At 38.3% G+C, this 22240-nt stretch overlaps 1 protein-coding gene across 2 annotated transcripts in view; it reads right to left on the minus strand.

Moving 5' to 3' along the window:
* Nucleotides 1-22240, minus strand: part of RAP1B (RAP1B, member of RAS oncogene family) — a 38821-nt gene that overhangs the window by 10806 nt on the left and 5775 nt on the right. The window contains exons 1-2 of one of the 2 annotated variants that reach the window (XM_042467814.1): nt 14814-14832; nt 3346-3432 (exon numbers count right to left, since the gene is read on the minus strand). In XM_042467814.1, the coding sequence (XP_042323748.1) occupies nt 3346-3402 (57 nt within the window). In that variant the 5' untranslated portion in view covers nt 3403-3432; nt 14814-14832. Of the gene's footprint in view, nt 1-3345; nt 3433-14813; nt 14833-22240 lie in introns of those variants that run through there. The other variant, XM_042467813.1, reaches the window with a different exon arrangement.

Here is a 22240-nt window from a genome sequence, read left to right on the forward strand (position 1 = left end):
GAAATCTCCAAGTCACCCTATCCTCAACTGTCCTGCTCAGCTCTTGCAGATTCATGGCCATGGCTTCTGTGATTGAATCTATCCATCTGGAATGCAGTCTCTCTCTTTTCCTATTACCCTCAACTTTAGCAAACATTACTCTTTTCAAATGATTCCTTTCTTCCCATCATATGGCCAAAGTACACCAACCTCAGTTTTGTCATCTTTGCTTCAAGGAAGAGTTCAGGCCTGATTTGCTCTATCTTCAAGATAATGTTACAGAAAGTATTTAATTATCAGCCATTTTTAAGAGAGAAATTTGTCAAGGTTGCTGCTCATTTCCAACTATGTTGTTAAGTTACATGTCTCACTATAATCAATTTGGGCACAGCTACAGCACACATGAAGTGTTTAAACACATGTCACACCTTTTCTTTACTAGCATTGTGTTTTAAGGAAGGAAAGCTAAGTTAGTTTTGGGCGAGAGATGCTGGTTGAGTACTTAAAAGTTTTAAGTTTATCTTACTGAATTTATTTGATATTTGTGCTTTGCCTCTATGTGATGATACTAGACATCTTTTAATATTTTGATTTTATGAATTTTCTGAACAGTCTCACAAATATATTAAACATGTCATTTTTTGTGTTTCCCAGTTATAAGAGCAACAGTTTATATAATTCTGGATTTGGCCATTTTGGGTCTAGCCTGAAGATAGAGAGCCCTCCCTCCATGTTAACTTTCATCCTTCGGCCTGTGGGGGAGTGAACAGGCAGGCCCAGCTCCACCAGGGCTAGCCAGAAGAAGAAGAGCCCTCCCTCCAGTAACCACTGGACCTCATCCCCTTTTCCTTTTGTGTCATGTCTTTTAGATTGTAAGCCTGAGGGCAGTGAACCGTCTAATTAAAAATAATAATTGTAAGCCGTTCTGATAGCCTTTAGGGCTAAAGGACGGGGTATAAATACCATAAATACCATAAATAAATAAATAAATAAATAAATAAATAAATTTATGCAGGTGCTTGCCCTTTTTATTCCTACCTTTATCACCATCCACTTTTCTTATTACTTGGAGAAAAGTCAGATAGCCAGTTTACTAATATGTTGAGACACTCTACAAAATCCAGTTAGTCCTACCTAGAACAGATCCCCTGAAATCAACAAGTTTGTTACAACCAAGAAGTCCAATTAATTTTAATGAATTTACCTGAAGCAGAATTCATTTTAAATAGGACTAATTTTGGTTTTTACTTTAGTCTAAAATATTCTCATTTTAAAATACACATTCTGAGTTCTGTTTGGATTTGTGATTCTTGCTGCATTTTTGGTGAATTCATTCAAATTTTATTTGCAGATCTATCCAAAACATATACTTTAAATGTTAATATGAATACTATTTGAAGGAAAGAGTATTATATATCCAATACTTGTTGTTGTTGTTGTTGACTGCTCTCAAGTCAACCCCAACTCATAGTGACTCTGGACGAGACAAGTCTTCTACTGTTCTGCTTAGGTCCTGTAATTCCAGCCCTGTGACCTTTCTAATTGAGTCTATCCATTTGGTATGTGGTCTTCCTCTCTTTCTGCTGTACTCTACCATTCCTAGGATTATTGTCTTTTCTATTTAGTCATGCCTTCTCATGATGTGGCCAAAGTATAAAAGCCTCAATTTGGTCATTGTGACACATTACAAACGGCCATAAGGGACGTCCTCAGGACGTCCTAGTTTTAAAAAGGGGCGTCACTTCTTGACGCCCCCAAGCCTAATACGTCCTCAGGACGTACAAGATGGCAGCGCTCCATCTACATGGGGGCCGCCATGATGGCGTCATGAACGCGCTGCCTCCAAACGAGGCAGCGCAGATGTAATGCCATCGCGCCGTGCGAGGGCGCTTAGAGCGCCCTTTACGCAGTGCAAGAAGGAGCTCCGTTTCGGAACTCCTTCTTGGCTTTGCGTTGCTGGTGCAGCCTTCAGACGGCTGCGCCAGCAATGCAGAGGGGAAAGGGGCCAAGCGGCCCCTTTCTCCTCCTCCCTGCTGCCGCGGGGTGTCCTTGGGGCTTGAAGCCCCAAGGACACCCCTTTCCAGGCTGCGGGGAAGGGGCCTTTTGCCGCTTCCCCGCGGCCCGGAAAGCGGCGGATCGGGGCCTCAGCTGCTGCCGCTCTGGCCACTGAGGCCCCGATACACCAGGGAAAGGGATGGGTACAGGCCACCGCTTTTCGGCGGTCTGTAACCTGCCTGTGTTTTCCAGGGAGATTTCAGGCTTTATCTTCTCAAAGACCCATTTGTTTGTCTTTTTGGCTGTGCATAGCATCCTCAGCACTCTTCTCCAGCACCATAACTCAAATGAGTTGTTTTTCTTCTTATGTTTTATTTACTGTCCAGCTCTCATCCGTATATGGTGATGACGCATACAATTATTTTATTTTATTTGTATGCCACCTTTCTTCCAGAAGGGATCCAAGATGGGTCACAGATAAAAGTATTTTTAAAAACATTACAGTAACATTTAAAACAGTTAAAATAATCTAAAAACAGTATAACAGTATTACATTAAAATATACAAAAGTTAAAAGGCATGACTAAAACACACATACTCCATAAAAACCATCCTGGTATGATTATATATTAAACAGCTGCTTAAATAAAAATATCTTAGCTTGGCAAAGAAAGGCAAGCAGGGAGGGGGGCATCTTAACCTCCCATAGAAAGGCGTTTGACAGGATGGGAGTAGCTACTGAGAAGGCTCTCTCTTGTGTCCTCACCAAGCAAGCCTGCACTGATGGTGGCACTGAGAGAAAGCCTTTCCCTGAAGATCTGAGTGTTCTGGCAGGTTCATATTGGGAGATACGGTCCTTCAAATAATCTGGACCTAAGCTGTATAGGGCTTATAGGTCATAACCAGCACTTTGTATTGTGCCTGGAAATGAACCAATAGCCAGTGAAGCTGTTAAAACAAGGAAGTTATCTGCTCAGAATGCTGGCCCCGGTCAGCATACAAGCTACACCATTCTGAAACAACTGAAGTTTCAGAACAGTTTCTAAGGCACCCCCCAGATAGTGTGTTACAGCAGTCTACACAATGGCTGGGATGAGTCTAAGTTTAGTGCTCAGTTGTGTATCTTTAAGCTTTATAAACTCATCTAGTTCATAGCTGCTGTTCTCCTTCCTAGTCTTCTTCTGATTTCTTGATTGCAGTCTCCATTGCAGTCTCCATTCTGATCAATGTTTGATCCAAGGTATGAGAACCCTTTAGCTATTTCGACTTCCTCGTTGCCCAGATTGAATTTATGTAGTTCCTCCATAGTCATACTAAATTCCTCCAGGGATCCAAGGTCATGCATATCTGAAGCAACAAAATACTACTTACCAGTGCAGACTTTCCAACGCCTCCTGACCCGAGCACTACTAATTTGTATTCACGCATGATGGAAGTGTTGAGTCACCACCTCAATACCTAAAATGCAGAAAGAATATGTTACACTACAGCCCTGTATGTGTCAAACTGATTTACTAATTTATGCCTAATATGTACAGAATAGGAATCATATTTATACTCTTCTACTGAACAGAATTTGGAACGATAGCAACTCTTTCCCAAAGTTAATAGCACTTTTATGTACTAAGCCCGCAAAAGCATGTTAGGGAATCTTAATGGTAAAAAAACCCACATAATTTTCCCTTATACTTTTATCTTTGTTACTTAGTTTCCTGTCAAAGTTATCCAGAAACTATAAACCATTTGATGAAATAAAACACTGCTGCTGCTGCTGCTGCTGCTATCATCATCATCATCATCATCATCATCATCATCATCATCATCATCATCCCACCTTTTCCTCAGTCCTGAGATTCATGACATTTGATAAAACACTTGGAACACTGGTAGAAGAATACTTGCTGATTTCTTTCCTCTTTCTTTCTCCACCACACTCCTTCTCTATGTATCTTATCTTTTTGGACAGTCTAATGGCACAACATCTCTCCCTCTTTCTTTCTCAAAACTTATGTGAGTCACTTCAGCAAGTAATAACTGTTTGAAATACCAGATAAAAACACATTAACCAAAATCAACTTGTATCATCCCAGCTTTAAGAAATTCAGTAAAATCCATGACAGACACAAGTTCCGTGAAAGCTTATTATGTGACAACAGAAGTTTGATTCCAAGTTCTCCACAGCCCATTTGTATACCCTAATATAAATGCAATAATTTAAGAATGAAGAAATCAGTGGTACTAGCCCTTTCAACAAGAATAAAAAAGGATTATAAACTTAATAGTGGTGAAGAACTTTCACTACCATGGAGCCCAACCTGTGGAAATTCCTTGCCTCAGGAAGATCCATTTGGTTGGCTGAGGACCTTAAAAAGACTGATTAAAATATTTCCTGTTCATAATCAGATAACTGCAATTTGCTGTATTGTCTTTGATCAGATTGGCCAAGACTATTTATAATTTGCTTATTAACAGCCCATAGGTAATTTGTCTGAGAGGAAGAATATAAGAATGTATGTAGAAATAAAATCTACTAAAATAAAGGAACAAATAACATAGCTAATATCAGTTCTAGTATATAGAATAAAGTTACTGGCAGTTAAAATAATATTAAATAAACTTTATTATTTTTAGTACACACACCCGCACACACAAAGTATAAAACGAGAAAGAGCAAGTGTTATTTTTTTTACTCTAAATATAAAAGTTACATGTTCTACTTCTACAAAACAACAACAACTGAACCACCTCCAAATAGAGCTACCCAGCCTCTCACCTCACTTTGAGAAACATCACATTCATTTGTTAGTATATACAGTACAAGTAACCGCATTTACACCCAAAAGATTCCCTAAATGATTTCTGCCAAGTAAAGTAGTTATTACCTCTAGAATTAATATGATTTTCCACCCATGGGATGTCTAGTTGGTAATTAAAAACAAACAAAACTGCACAGCCTATGATGAAGTAGTGTTTGAAACTCAGTGTTTTGTTAGTAGGTGTAGACTCTGGGTCAATGATCACATGTGTGGCTGAGCCCTAGCAAAAAGATGAAGTCATTTTCAATGGTCTGGGCAAATTAATAGTATAACAAAACAGGCATCAAATATGACTATAGCAGATATATTCATTTTTATGCATTACTTCTTTTAACAGAAAATCTGATATCACAGGATGAGTAACACTTAGCCAAAATGCTTGGGATGAGAAGTGTTTCAGAGTTTTTAAGACTTTGGAATACAGATATTTCTCTATTTAGAATACAGTAGCTCTGGGCAGCAGCGATCAGCTGTCACTGTCACCCAGGAGCCTTCTACAGCTCCAGCTCCCCAAGGGCAAAATGGCAAGAGTCCAGAGAAGACACCCATCTCACACAAGCAGAAGCTCATGGCCGCCACTATGTCTGGGGTGGATGAGCTTGTAGGAGTAGCCATAGTGCTAGGGAAGGAAGGTGGTTGTACTACTCAGTCCCCAGCCATTGCCACAGTAGCCTCCTCCTTCTCTTATGTCAGTTTGGCAATTTTTGGACAAAATGTCTACTAAAACATGTTTAGGTAGTCTTTTTTGCTGGGTATGAACCTAGCTGAATGACAATAGGAAGAGGGTAAGTATTGACAGAGTTCACTGTTGTTAAGTGACAAACTGCCATAGGTTTACGCCTATTTTTATCATTTTCTGCCAGAAAACTGTAATATTTCTAACACAACTGGTCTAATATATAATATTAAGAACCTGCAATTTTACTTAATGCATTCATTATCCATCATACTAGCACACTGAGACAGTTTTTGTTGTTGTTAGAACACATTATTTTTTGAAATAAAATTCCTAAAAATTAACTGGGGGAAAGAAGGTGGCAAATACCCCTTGTCCTGACCAATGCTTCTTTTTATAAGGTCTCTCTCTCCCTCTCTCTCTCAGTTGGGGTGACACAGCAACAAGGGTATTTCTCAATGGGGAGGAACAGTGCATTTGGGCCTCTAAAAATTAGAGTTGACTGATAGTTTAAAAATTCCATCTGAGCAGAAGCTTCAATATACAGTGTACTGCTAGGGGCTATTTTTTATATTAAGGCAACAAACAGGCTTAATCAGATTCTTCATCTCTGGTACATATGATACATTCCCAAACATAGGAAGTAAGGCACTGGAGAAATAGGCTTTTCAGAGCTGGCAGATTTGTTTGCCTTCCCTTATCATCCTCTGTGACCCTGGAAAAAAATGTAGGTACTAGTGCAATGCACCATCAGGATTAGAGCCAGAATGCATTGGAAAAAAGATATCATAATGGACAGCCACCTTGCAGTTCAGCTGGGAACATTGCCCTACATTTAAAATAAATCACTCAAATAAAAAGTCAGTATATCAAATCCAAACCTTTGCAGATAATTTCTTTTTTTACATGGAAGATTCAAAGATGGTATTTTCCATCTTCAGTTTTTTATGGCAGAGTGTATTCAACTGCCTCATCAGTTTTCTTTCTGAATCAAAGGAACCCTATTGTATATAAATCTCATACTATGTTATGCAGTCTCATCTCATGGTGCAATGTATACTCCATGCACTGAACATGAAGACATCATTTAGGCGTGAAAGCACAGTTGGCTCAGCTCCAGCATGGTGTTCTGTTACATATCTGCCACATGGGAGCCTTCACTGTCAAGGATTTGCAACATACAGAACACAATAAACTAATTTGTTCTTCTAGTCAGGGACTTTGTAATACAGTGCCCCAACCTAGATGTCAATGGGACACATGAACCCTATTATTCTTACTAACCATGCAAATATTACAGCATAGAGTTCTGCAGCGTCTACAATGATTCAAAATTACTAATATACCTGAATAGGAGAAATAAAAAAGATGAAGATTGAGCACACAGAAAATCAGATTTTCCTTTCTCCAAGAACCAATGTCAACCCACAGACTCCTTGACCTAGGAAGCTGTATTAAATTCTCCTTTTAGCAGACTTTTGTCCTTTCAGTACTGAAACGCTACACTCAATACAACCAGCTGAGAAGACATCATGTTTACTGCTTACAGCCATAAGTCATTAAAACTAGTTATGAAATCACTGTTTATGATGAAAAGCATAACAGTAATAAAAGCCAAGCTGAACTCTGTCAATATTGGTGAGATACTTTAAAAAAGGTGCTTGGCATCTCCCTTCAGAACCCAAATTCCTGCTCAGATGCAAACAGCCAATGAGAAGCTCCAATTCTAGAGAGGACAGAATTCTTCCTTAGACCTTCAAAAGCCTGAGTTATACAATATGCATGGAATTATGCAGCCAGATGCATGTGGAGGAATTCACAGCCTCACTCAACAAAATGGCTCACCTTTAGAAGATAATTTTGGGGAACACTATTTTAAAGTACTGGAGAAAAAGTATCTTGATAAAAAAAATCAAAACTGAACCAAGTAAAAGATGAGCTGAGCTTGTCTGAAATCAGGGTTTAAACCAAATTACTATTTAAAAAACAAACTTCCCTTAAAAACCTGATTATTCTTATTTATTTTTTTTAAAAGTCTGGCTATTAATATTATTTTCCAACCGTCTTACTGGAACAACAATGACTGTTTGAATTTAAACATTTTAACTTTTAACAATTTATTGGCAGTTGTTCATTGTTAGACCAGTATCCAGGGTCATTTGCCATTCAGAACAAATTCTTGAATTAACATCGGTTTAACCAAAACAACTCTGGGTGTACTTTGTAATGTTTTATTATGTACAGTCCAGATTTAATAGGAATAATAAGCAATAAAAATTGGTGTTTTTATTTGGTGTATTTATGAAAATCATATCACAGCCTAATAACTTTGGATTATTAATGTATGCTTTAAAAGCATTTACCTATGGGAGTAAACAGTCTTTTCAGTAATCTAGCCTCAAGCTATTTAGGGTTGTTAACATTAAAACCTGTACTTTAATTTGGTCTTCACACTGTGAAGTTGCTCAATACCCACTAGTAATCTAGCTTTCTTATTTTGATGATCTGGGATGAACAATTTAAGATAGTCCAGCACCAATGCAGTGAAATAGTATAAACACAAAGTTACTAGATCACGCATAATTGTGATCAACTTATCTCTAGTCAGGTAAGATTGCTGTTGGCACATCCACCAGAGTCAACAAAAGGTGGGTAAAGGTTACTTAAGACTTTAATGACAATGCTGGATCAATAAGCACACCCTAACTACAAACCTGATCCTCTAGGAAACTGCTAGAACAAGCTCAATGCCATTCACACAAATAGATGAATCACCATTCAACAATGCCTCCATCTTGTCTGGATTGAGTTTCAATGTGTTTACTCTCATTCAGTCCATTGCTGTGCTATTCCAGCAACAGTGCAGGATAACCAGTCGCATCTACATTTAACAAAAACAGAACACTACGTCACATAAGGCTGATACCTCAGACCCCATCTCTGGATGACCTCCCCCAGCAGATGTTAAACAGCCTGGGGAAAAACAGAACAGAGCAGAATCTGAAAGCATGACTCTCAAAGGACAAACGAATAATCTTCCAGAAACCACTTCTGAATCTGCTACACCTTGCCTGGCCTACACCTAGCTCAGATAAGATAACATGGTCCTATAAGTAATTATCATGAAAGTACTTTTCCTCACACCGCTCTCCCACCCACTCTCTCTCAAAACTCATCTAACAAGCAGTCAAGGGAGTTTATCCCTAAACTGGGCCTGAGACAGCAGGGATCTAAATGTTCAGTTTTATTCAGAGATCACTGGAGTGCCCAGCGATCAATCTCAATCAATGAAAATAAAAAATACAGTTATCTCAAAATTGCCCTATTGCTCAGAGAAAAATGCTTGATTTTATTTTCCAGCATGGGGTATCAACTTTTTTTTTGGGGGGGGGGGGAAGGGAAGCTGGTGGAAAAGAATTTGGGATCAATGGCTTATGGAGAAATTAACATAGAATATGAAATATAACTCAAAACATCAAAATAAAAGACCTGTTCAGGAAAAATGGTCTCCTCTTATAGATTACATTAATACAAGTTTTACATCCGTTTCTCCTCCATCTAGCCACTGTTCTTTATGGTCAGATTTATTTTAAACGAATTGAATTGTGTAAAATTTTAATAAAGAAAGTTTTTAATGACATGAAACTTTTTTATACCATTGTTTTATGATTGCAAGATTTTGTATTATGGGTATCTACTATTGCTTATGTGTTTTTCCTTGCCAACAAACTGTTAGGAGAGTCACAGGCAAAAGCTAAAACATTTCAGTACCTGATAGAAACAGGAAATCATTCAAACCAGGCTCTATCCTATAATTGCAAACAGATGCAGATTTCATACTTTGAACATCAGCTACGTTCTCCTACCCTCCCTCCTTTATCATTTGACTTAATGAACAGTTCTGAACTGAAATTCTTGTGCATTATTTCTAACTTCTCAGATGGCCTAATAAAGTTACTATGGCCCAGTACAGACTGGTGCTATGCACAGGCCTGGGGCCAAAATTAGGGCTCAGGGGAGAGGAGCATTTGCATGCTCCCGAGTCCTACCGCACTGTCTAGGCGCTATTTTGGCATGTGTGAGTTGAGACAGTGCATGCACCAATCACATGCCTTGTGTGCCGTGTCCAAATGGAGCGGTACACAAGGGATGTCATCACACCGCTTCAGGGCGCTAATGGCACCTCGAAAGTGGCAGAGAGAAAGGAGCCGCATTTTGCGGCTCCTTTTTCATGGCACATCATTGCTGTGCCATTTAGTTGGTGCGGCCACGATCCAGGGGAGAAAGGGGCAGCCTCTGTCCACTCCTTCCCCCCAATCTGTACAGGCCCTAAGTTGTTATATCAGTATTTTTATCTGGGCCAAAGAACCCTTGCTTCTTTATCTGTGGCCTGGTTAAATACTACATTTGGCAAACCTTGTTTTATAACAGTATTCAAGAACAGCACCACCAGGCCATGCTATTAAAATAAACAGCAATATTTCTACTGGGCAAACAGAAGAGAAAATAAATGTGGGATGTTGATTCATTCTTTCCCACTTCTGGCTTCAAACAAATTTTATTGTTGTTGGGTCTCCCTAACTCCAACCATCCTGATGCAGCATCCAATCCATCCCCAAGATGAACTAGAACATGCAGGGATATGATGCTCATGCCCTCATAGCTTCTAAAGGCAACATCTTTGATATTGCCCCTTCAGTTGTAACTCTATTCAGCACTGGTTCCACTCTCCAAGCCAGCACCCGTTTTAAGTGCATGATCAGAAAAACTGATGTTATAAGGAAGAAGTACGTTTTTAGAAACTGGTAATGTTGACTTGGGCCCATATAAGAGACAAAATTCTGTAGCCATCAAGGATCCTTCTGCAGAAGCTACAGGTGAGCAAGTACACGAAGACAACAAAGCACACGGATATTCTATGTGGACAAGGCAGTCTCTTCTTTTTCTTTTGCCTGCTTCACACTGAACTACTGCAATGTCATGACCAATCATTCTGAAAACTATAGACATTGCTATTCAGCCAAAAATATTAAAATATATTTCTTGTATACCTTCAAATCATTTCCAACTTGTGGTGACCCTATGATGGGGTTTTCTTGGCAAGATTTGTTCAGAGGAGGTTTACCATTGCCTTCTATACTGCTGTACAAATAGTGACGCAGTGGAAGAGTCTAAATCCATTTTTTTAGTTCACGTTCTTGCTAGAAGCACAGCAAAACATTTTACTTGATATATGGATACTAGTAGAGAGGAGAACTGTCTCCTTTTATAAAGGGTTTTATAGTCATTTTTGTAGGTCCATGAGCTGCACTAATATTGAAAGCAGGAGCTACAACAAAGATCAGAGATCTTTATCAGCATCACGCTAGAGGAGATGGTGAGTTGAAAAGGCCACCTCTAAGATTAAGTTTTCTGGAAAAAAGTAATGACCAGCATTATTACTAAGCATATATACTCCATTGCCCTTTTAAGTCCATGCTGCCTTAAAAAGCAGGCAATCTTGGTTGTAGCACATACATATGCAGTACACACAAGAAAATAGTCTACAAATGTTAACATACTTTCTATTTCCATTACAATACTTTATTCCAGCTTCTAGAACTAAAAGTTCCTTTACACATTTTTATTAGATAAGGCACAAAGAAAATATTTTGCATGTGTGCCTAGATACATGAATTCCATAGTTGCATAATCCTCTGTCTACGCATTCCTGAATAAAATGACATTTCAGTCTAGATTTTTAAGAAGTGTTCACATGCTTAAGAAGGTCATTTCTCCATAGCCATTATCTATTGTGGAAAGTCTATTTGCTTTACCACCTCTTTGCTATAGAAAAATAAATCATCAGGCATATGCTGGGAAGGGAGAGGAATGCTGAAGTAGACAAGGATACAGTCAAAGTAATCTTGCTCAAGCTCATGACTGTCATTTTAAGTTTCACATTTGAACAACATGGGCAAAGGATTCTTAAAAGGGCAGTTATACAGCAGCTTGCAGTGTCTATGCAGAATCATGAAGTAGTGCAAATAAGGGGATTTGTTTGTGGCTGCTCACCCACAAATGATTGTGACCATCATGCTTCAACAGCTGATATAGGCTCAAATATAAAACTGAGGTCTAAATCTGCTATATATAGGTCCAGGTTCCAACAGCATTCAGTAACTACTGACTGTTAATCATTTGCTTTGGTGAGTACTCTGATATAACTGGCTTGGAAGCCATTTACAATAGTAAATTCAGTTCAGACTTAATTTTAAACTGCTGCCAAACATTTATTCTGCATGTGAAGCCATATTTGGAAATGTAAGTTACAGCCCAACTTCCTGTGTGAGAAAAGCTGAGCAAGACCAGTAACAGTAATTATGCCTTCTCATTGCACAAGTTCCACAGAAGTCATGGAAAAGATGATAGCATTAGTTAAAGATATCTGAAAGAACATCCAAGCAAAAACAGCAGAGACAATGATTTTGACATTTGCCAAGATGAGTTCATTTTCCTAGAGAAAGCAAGCAAGCTTAGTATTATCTGCTGAAGCGACTAACATCTAGCTCCTAGATGCAGCATGCTACATCATTTAATTGCCAGTTCCAGCCTGTGATATTGATTCCCCACTGTGTTAGAAAGCCTTTGTGTTGGATTCCCTTGATGTGAATGGCCTTTATTGACATTGGATGATGCTCTGCCCAGTTCAAGAACTCTGATGCTATCCTGTTGTGCCTAAAGTTCCCCCCTCATGCAAAACAATCAGCTGCCACATGACTACCAAGCACTACTGACTCATTTTTCTCCACCAACAATGAGCTAATAATTTTTGCTATCAAATGGGCTCCCTCCGCTTGTTTTGATAATTTTTACTAGGCCAATATTATAAATGAGCTTGCCAACTATTTTATAAAAAGTCTTAAGACCAAGGACTGGGGGCTTCTTTAACCCAAGCTACAACAAATTAATTATGAAGGTATGACAGCTATCCAAGAACTCATGCTAGAGGTTTCTACACACAAGAAATCATTCATCTATGTTTATTTCTAAATTAAAACGCCTTTTCAGTAAGGTGGGAGACAATTCAAATTCAAAAATAAATCCAAAATAACACTTACTAAGAGCATTTGAATTATTCAGTAAGCAGTATCTGAGGAAGCCTACTGAAACAGAAAAGTCTTTGCTACTAACATTCAGCCAAGTTTGTAAATCAGGAGGCAATTTCTGAAACATGCCCTGTTCCTAGGACTTTTAAGATATTACAGATCAAAACAAGTTCCTCAAACTGAACCTATAAATGGAATGATAATCAATGCAGTTGATATAAAACCTGGCTAATTTAACCCAACCTGCAGCTTCTTGTTAGAACCCACCACTTGTATTTTAAACCAGTCTAAACTATTTTCAAAGACATCCATGTAGTGTGCAGAACCATAACCACTGAACTTGGAAATTATTTGAAAATGGGTAAATAGATTTAATATAGCCAATAAAGAGCATAAATGGTGAAAAGACAAAAGTAAACATAATGTACCTATTGCTACCTAGCTATCTAGGAGCATGCCTAAACCCCAAAGACTACTATATGGCAGATGTGCAACAGCACTGTAGATAGGTATTGTATTTCAGAAGTCCTTGTATGTTTATCTTTTTCAGTTTTAAACCCAGTATTTTTACTGATGTCTTTACTTTAAGACTGAATATTTGCAGGCCAAGGATGATTCATCATTCATGCCTTCCAGATGTTGCAACTTTAATTCTTAGCATCTCTTATTCTCACAGCTAATGGTGATGAATGCTAGGAATTGTAGTTCCAAGATCTGTAGGGCCAAATTTTCTCCATTTTTGAAGTCGCCCAACAGGCAACATTATTACTGTATTCTGTTGTTTTATTCCTGGTTATGAGAACTCTTCTCTATGGTTTTGTGTAATCAATCCCTACACGAAAAGTTCTCCAAAAGATTTCCTGCTATTTGTAACCACAGTGGATTGTTAAACGATACAAAATGCAAGTCTGTTGTTAAACATTTGAGCTATAGCTTTTTTATCATATCTGCCCAATACTGTTGCAAGAGAGCAATAAATGGCTAGAGAGGAGTGCAATGTACTGGACTCTTTAGAGGTAGCAGAAAGACTTGATGTAACAAATGTATTTAAAAGATTTTATTTATTGATTAATATTTCTCATGTAGTCTGCTATCGGATACTGTTTAATGTAAAATCATTGTATTAAAGCAAGCCAACAATCAGTTAAAATGCTTAGAAGTTACTGCTCATCTACCACGACAACCATATGTAATATTTGTTGTGTACTGTCAAATTGCTTCCAATTTATGGCTAAATTATCATGGAGTTTTATAGGCAAGATTTGTTCACATGGGATTTTTTTTACCTATTCCTTTCCCTGAGGTTGAGTGGGTTTCTATAGGGTTGTAGGCCAGTGATCTAACCATTACACCATGCTGGCTCTCCATTAATATCTAGAGGAGTCTAATTACAGTTTTATGTTTCAAGCTTATCCAACTAAAATCCTGTTTTCAGACAATATGAATATCGAGAAGCTAGTATGACATTAGAAAGAATCTCCAGTTTTTTCCAGACAAGAAAGGGGAGTGGGATTACAACTTCATTATTTTATAAGAATGAAAACAATTTTTCAGTGGCAGGTGCATGTGTGGATTCTTGATAATCTCTTTTTGTCTTTGACCAAACAGTATATACCAGAACAACAATAAATCCACCATATTTATTGTTACTAAAACAATTTTCAAAAGTACAACTCTAGACTAAGTCCGTTTTTACTTATCATTCATAATTTGCTTCCAAATAAATACCAAGTGTAACATAGGAAAAAGGGAAAAAATTAAAATTTGGCATATGCATATGTACTGTGCATATGCAATGAAGAGTTTACAGTTATTGTATACTATGAACATCTTTAAACAAAAAAAATTTTTTTGAAACCTCATACATGTATACAGCTTTGCAGAATTTCACATTTGTGTAATTATATTCATATTAGAAAAGACGTGGAAGTGCTAAATTTCACATCTGACCAAATCCAATGCTTTTGCCCCAGATAATTATACTGTTTTGAAATAATCTTAATTAAATGAACAGTGATAGTGATAGTGAAAATAAGCAGAAATCCCTAACACTATGAATCAGGTTTGCAAGTAATAGATTTCTTTCTCAGGTCAGGATCTCCCTCAAATAATTTTAATCACAAATAGTATAGGGCAAAACCAGGCAGTTTACAATTTTCCTCTAGCCTTGTTGTCCAAACCAAAATCTGTGGTGTTTAGGTGTGTCCTACCATCCTGGATAGAGACAAACAGCTTCAGCCAACATCAAGGGACCCTTACCCTTCAGCAGTTCCTGCAGGAAAGGCAGGAGAAAATCCTGGCCTCGGTGCTCAGTGAAAAGACTCATAGCCCTTCAAACAGAAACTGCATGAGTCTCTCCCTCCCTGATTCTGTTTCCCACAGGAAAGAGAGGCAAGGACTGTGCTTCCAACACATGCAACAATTTCCTCCACTCCCATTATGGAGAAACTACTGATCAACGCAAAGCTATTGACAATTCCCCACTTCTACAACTTCAAATTTGGGATGTTTTTGCTTGCCAGGGGCATGCACCACACTCACAATGGTTAATTGCTGCAGTGACTGTGGATGGTATCTCTCCTCTGGATAGGTAATGGGCTGGATGAGAGAAAACAAACTCAGGTTGAATCCAGAGAAAAAGGAGGTACCAAGTCCAGGGATGGAGATCTGTCAACCAGTCCTGGATGGGGTTACACTTCCCCTAAAGGACAAGGTCCGCAGTTTGGGAGTACTCCTTGATCCATCTCTGCAGTTGTCATCTCAAATAGATGTGATGGCTAGGAGTGTTTGATATCAGCTTCGGCTGATACGCCAACTGCGCCCCTACCTGGACCGAAAGGACCTTGAAGCAGTGGTACTTGCACTGGTAACCTCTCGTTTAGATTTCTGTAATGTGCTCTACTTGGGGCTACCCTTGTACCAAGTTCGGAAGCTTCAATTGGTTCAAAATGCAGCAGCCAGATTGGTCATCAGTACACCTAGGTTTGACCATATAACACCAGTGTTGAAATCTCTTCACTGGCTGCCAATTAGCTTCTGGGCACAGTACAAGGTGTTGGTTATTACCTTTAAAGCCCTACATGGCTCAGGCCTGAGTTACTTGCGGGAATGCCTATCCCTACATAATCCGCCCCGCACTCTCAGAACATCTGGGAAGTTTTTATTATAACATCATAATACCAGGTTAATGACAACCTCCCATAGGCCATTAACTGCCACGGTCCCAAAATTATGGAACAGCCTACTGGAAGAGATCTGTCTTATCACTACCTTAGAGGCCTTTAAGAAGGCACTCAAAACAGATCTCTTCTGGCGGGCTTATCCACTGGACTCCATATAAAAGGTTATGACAATTGCTCCACTATTGACAATGATTGTTGGCTAATTGATGAATTGCTATTTTAGAGAAATAATAGGAATGTTGGTTAATTCAGGATTAGTGTTTTATTGATTGTATTTTGTATTATGTATAATTTTAATATTATTATTTAATCCCACCTTGATCCGTGGGAGATCAATTTAAATAAACGATTATTATTATTATTATTATTATTATTATTATTATTAATGTGACTTCTGAAGCTGAAAAGAATAGAACACAAGGAATATGATCACAGCAGATGAAGTCCAGCAGATTAAATTCAAGTGACATAAACAACTGTCATCCGTTTATATTCTTTCACTGAGACAAGTTATAAACTACAATTCCATAGCACATGAAGGTGTAAATGGGCACCTGCACATGGAAGCCATTGTGTTATGGCACGCAGAACACTTTTTCAGAGTTTGTCCTATGCCCAAAGTCTCCAAAAGACTCTATTCATACTCAAAGACAGGAAAACTGTAGAGATATGCGAATTTCATAGCTGGATGCAACTTACAGGAAAGATATAGGCAAAATACAGAGAAGTTATATGCTGTGGGATCTGAGAGAAACCTTCCCCCCATTTTTATTTGTTTTTGCTCTTCTTGGGAAAAGTACAACCAGGATTCACGTATCTTAATTTGTATGCCATCTAGAAAAACTTCAAAGAACACAAATAATGACTGCAGGCATCATCTTGATTGTATAATTCCATACCACTACTCTATAATGCTCTCAGGCCAACATGATAAAAGGTGTTTAATGAAGCACCCCAGGTTAACAAGCTAGGCATTTCATCTGTCATGGGACATAGTTAGCATACAGAATATTCCAGAATGCTGTCCGCTGGTGTTTTAAATTTAGAGATATCAAGATGTCTCAGGAACGTATGCTTTTCTACCAGAGATGTCCACCAGACACTAGCAAGTTTCTCAATAGTGGAGCAGTCTCCTGACCTAGAAGTGCACTGACCTGAAATACAAGGATTTTTAAAAATGCATTTTAAGTCCATTTTGCATCATTTACTCCGCTTCATACACTCACTAAGGTATTCAGGACATCCCAGATCCTCTCTATTTCATTCTTCTCATTTGGCCTAAACTATGAGAACATATAGTTCTAAACACTTTGAACTGATATGGTTCAAAATCAGTTTTGGGCACTGTATATTTAAATAAATCCTGACAGGAAACAACAGGAAAACATATGGACAACATTTAGCACAAGGTACATGATAAATTCAGAGGCAGTTATCACATATCTGCCCGCTTCATCCATAAAAATAAAACAGTAGTGAACGGTTCTTCACAGTGTATTGTATTCAGATTTACCTGTACATATGTCTAAAAGCCACAAATCAATTTCTACAAATGGAATTTATATTTACAAGTAGTCTAGCATCACTGCCTTGGTTTATAAGAATATAAATATGCATGCACAGTGAATATAAGAGGTCACTGCCAAACTCCTGGATTCCTTGTTAAATGAAAAACCAGGAACTAGAAACCAAAGGTGAAAGGTGGGGTGGGGATATCAGTACTTCCACCCTTTCCTAGTGGTCAGATCAAAAGACATGGAAGGAGAGAGAGAAAAAGCATTGGCAAGAGACAGATAGTAGTGGAGCTTTTCTGCTCCTATTTGGGCCGGATTCAGGGAGGATTGGGGCCGTGGCATGTGTTTGCTGCTGCCCCAATGTGTCTTTGGTGGGGGTAGCTTCAAGCTGCCTCTTCCTGGTTGTCTGTTCTGGCCCTTGGAACACCTGGTGCCTTTCCCTGATATCACATTATGGAAACCTGAAATTTTTCCAAGAAGGGTGGAAAAACACACATTCATATGCTCAGCCTGTTTACTTGATCTGGAAAATGTAATCTATGCCCATCCATTTATCTCACTGCAGCCTCAACTAGTCTGGAAGACAAACAAAAAAGCACAAAACTAGGAAGTGAAAGTGTAGCTGTTAATGGAGTTCTGACATGGTCTTCTCAAATGCTTGTTATCACATACATTTGCCAGACATGTAATAAATGAAGTAATTTGCCTTTCTAGCCAAGTACTTTCATTGCAGAAGTTGGCAAAATAGTCAGTATTCAAATGTTTACTAATTTTTGGTGCTGTATTTACTATCATGCACTCTAATAATAGCATTCATATGTACAAAAAGATAAGCTGCCAATGATTTTAGATACTGTTAATGAGTTCAGTATTTCTGATAATATGAACAGTATTACCAACACTTGCCCTCTAAAGGAGAATCACAAGTGCTATCAGAAGAAAGGTTTAGGCAGTATTCTATAAAAACTTGACAGACATCAGAGTAGAATTAGATTATGTTTTTATTCCTTTGAGAACCACTTGCATTAACACCATTTTGCATATTCAGCTCCCTCTTTCATCTACTGAGTCATCCTTCTCCTCTCCTTGTCTATTGTCTCATTGCTCTAGTTGTTATTAAATTTTAATTTCAGAACAGAGGAAAAAAGAGCACACTTCCAATAAAGGAAGGCCTTAGAAATTCCAAAAAGGAGTTCCTGGACACAAATTCTTCAAGTGGTAAAGCCCCTGCTTAAAGGGAAACAAGCCCATGTGCAATTGCATTAAAAAACGCTACTTGTACTAAAACATGCTCTTGACCTATGGGATTCAGTAACTCTAAGGACCCTGGATAAATACTTCAGTGCTTATGCTCAAGCTTGTTATGGAGTTTACAGCCCAACTTCGAAGCCAGTGCCCTTCCAGTTGTTTAAGATCACAACTGCCATAATCCTGAGCCAAGAAGCCTCTGCTTGCTGGGGGTTTACAAGAGCTGTACCCCAAAATATATGCAGGAATATTCAGCAGCTGCCCTGATTGCCTGTCCCCTTGGTCCAACAAAGTACCACCTTAGTCATAGCTATAAGACAGTGCCAAAATTGTACTGGACAAAGGGACATTTGATGGGGTGGTTCTCATGCTTCCTTTTCCCTTCAAGCTATGTTACAATAGTTGCAATCCTCTTCTTCCTACTACACATCTTTCAAACAAGGCTTTCTGTTTCAGCATCATTTTTCTTTATTCTTGTGTCCTCCCCAACACATTGAACCTAGATGCGGCTGCTCTCTTCATTAGTTTTTCTTCTACACAGCAGGCCTATTATCTGGAAATACACAGCCAAGAGTGTTACCCACACAGAACTAGACAATATCCCTCCCCCCTAAAGAATTTCTCCATTCTTAAACCAAGTAAATTTTATGAAGGCAGCAGCAAGAAATATAGTACAGTGGGCCCTTGATTGTCTGTTGGGATTTGGTTCCAGGACCCCCCCCCCCCCCCCCCCCAGGATATCGAAATCCATAGATGCTTAAGTCTCATTAAATACAGTGGCATAGTAAAATGTGTCCTTTCTATACAATGGCAAAATCAAAGTTTGCTTTCAGGAATTTATATTTTCTATAATATTTTTATGCAGTGATTGGCTGAATCCATATCCATGGACACAGAGGGTCAACTGTATCATCAATAAATTCCATACTGAAAATTGAGGGCAGACATAACAAAAGGATTATTTTAAACAGAAGTCAACATTCTATTGCCATCATATTGATTTTGGGTTTTGTTTTAAGGTCAACATGACTGCTGCTGTCTCACAACATTCTGCAACTATAGCCCAGATATTCCTGAACTGGGATCTGGGTGCTCCATTTAGCTGGTCTGCATGAAGACTGCAGAATACCAGAATGTACTGTATGCTATTTTTTTCTGATGACACATAAAGACATTACAGAACAAAGCTAAAGTGATCCACTGAGATTAACTCTCTCCACCACTGTTCTAAGCCCTGTATCATTCTAGTGAACAGTAAACTGATCTGTTGGTTTGTTTAATTTATACTTATAGTAAAACATTTCTTCCTTTAACCCTTGATTTATGGCCACCTCATTGCAAAACAGGTCACATTCACTTACACCATTTCAATTTAAAAGCTGAAATTAAAACCATTCAATTAGACAAACTGTGTAAGCCACAAAAAGAATCTGTTTTTCTTCAGTAAATTGTTTCTTTCAAAAAAGAAAAAAGTGTAATTCATTCCAAACAGTCTGTTTCTATAACAAACAATGATGAAAATTCTTCTAAAGTTTCAAATACTTTGAATATTAACTACAAAACATTTTAAAAACTCTAATACTGACAGTAGAAAGAAATATCCTTGTACTGTTCATGTTGTTCATAGCCCAAATCAAGCTTGTATTCATAAACATTCACAGGACAGTGAATCTGTTATTCACTGACATCTACAATTCAAGTTTCTATTTGCATCATTAATATATTTCTTTGATTCTGTCAGCCACTTACAATTTGTATTGGAATGTGTATCCATACACTTGAACAAGAAGTACAATATCTTTTACCCCATACAGAACTGTACTCACACCCTTAGAGCTAACAAAACTATTAAAAACAGAGTGTGTAAGAAAAACACTCTCCTAGAGAAATCACATATCATACAGTTATAACACAAAAGTAAAAAGTAATTCAAGCCTTACTATGAGATGAGATCTGCGATACACTTGCATTTTATTTTTTGTCTGCTGTGATGCATTTGCTATGAATTTTGAGGCGAGTGCTGCTTGTATTCACTCATAACTTGGCATTAGTAATCACAGAGCCTGGGGAAGTGTCCAGTGTTCCATTTGGTCTGATTTTTTGGTGGTGTTGAGAATCAGTTTCACTTGTGTTAACTCAATAATGTTCACAAGAATCAAGTCATTCCATCATATGTAAGCTTGACCCATGCCTGACTTTGACAATAAGATCTAGCAGAGGTGGACTGATCATATGGATGCATGGGGAGCAAATGCTTCATTATAACAAGGAAGGTGTCTGCCTCCTTGAAGAAAGCTGCAGCGAGTCCTTTCCTAAAGCCAACCTCCCTAAACACCCAGAAAACTGTAAGAATCACCACACTCTGATATCCCCTCTCTGGGCCAAGTGCATGATCATGTGGTGAGTGGGCAACTTAAGATGCACTTGGAGGAAATTGGAAAAATTTCTTGGAGATTATCTGAATCCATTTCAATCTGCTTTCAGGCCAGGGTATGCTACTGACATGGCCCTGACTGTCTTAATGGCCTACTCTGGGAGAAAGACTGTAGTAGTGCTACCCTGCTGAGGCAGTGTGTTACAGTGCTTCTTCTCCTATCTGCAAGGTTAGTTCCAGAATTCAGTCTCAGGGTCATTATGTGGGAGTTGCACAAGGGTTTGCCATGCTATTCTATATCTGCATGAAGTTGTTAGGAGAAGTAATTAGGAATTTGGTGCTGAAGACACTCATCTCTTACTACTCCTTGTCATTAGGGTTGGGAGAGGCTCTCAAGATACTGTTGTATCAGTGCTTGGATGCTATAATGAGATGGATAAAGGACAGTAAGCTGAAACTGAATCCCAGGAAGACAGAAACTCTGCAGACTGGTGGTTCTTGGATCTGAGAAATAGGTCTGTAGCCTCTCTGAAGGAAACTCAAGTGGCCTGCATGGCTCAATCTAGCTGGAGCCAGTTCCATCTTGTCAGCCAGCTATGGTCTTTCCAAACCAAAATCCAAAAAAATCCAAAACACTTCTGGTCCAAAGCAATTCTGATAAGGGATACTCAACCTGTGTGCTTTTAACCTGTTTAAAATATTTGTACTGTTTTAAATTGTTGTAAATGTTTTAAATATATTGCATGCTGTGCTAGATTTGGATATAGAGTATTATATAAATATTTTAATAAATACATTAAAAGACACTATTTTATCTTCATTGGTTAAAATACACCTATAGACTGACCTTGGTGTTCCAGTAATAAAAACCAAACCCAAGAATGGTTCAATTAATCATTCACATTTACAGATGCCTTCCTAACATTAAGCTGTAATTCATTTTAATGTTGAGATTAATTGTTATTGTAAAATGACAACACTGTGAAATAATTAATTTTGCAATTAGCAAAAACGCTCATTAAAATCTTTATTAATGTGCTTTTGCAATGTGTTCTAAAAAGTTGTATGCTTCAGAAATCTCTTTCCAATCAAGTCACCAAAACATGGATGGTCAAGTTTAAAACACTAAATGAAGATAAAATATATAATGGCATTAATCTCTCCCCCCACCACCACCACATTCCTGCACAAACCCCTATGTCATAAAAAACAACAACCCAGAAATTCTAAGTTTATAGTGTATGGATTTTCCTTCATTCCAACCACCGGTGAGCAACTGGCAGTTCTTGTGCCTTCAAGTCACCTGTCAACTTATTGTGACTCCTTGAATTTAACAGGATTTTAGGGAACAAGGAATACTCAAGAGGT

This window comes from Sceloporus undulatus, chromosome 5, assembly GCF_019175285.1.
Source record: "Sceloporus undulatus isolate JIND9_A2432 ecotype Alabama chromosome 5, SceUnd_v1.1, whole genome shotgun sequence".
NCBI lineage: Eukaryota > Metazoa > Chordata > Lepidosauria > Squamata > Phrynosomatidae > Sceloporus > Sceloporus undulatus.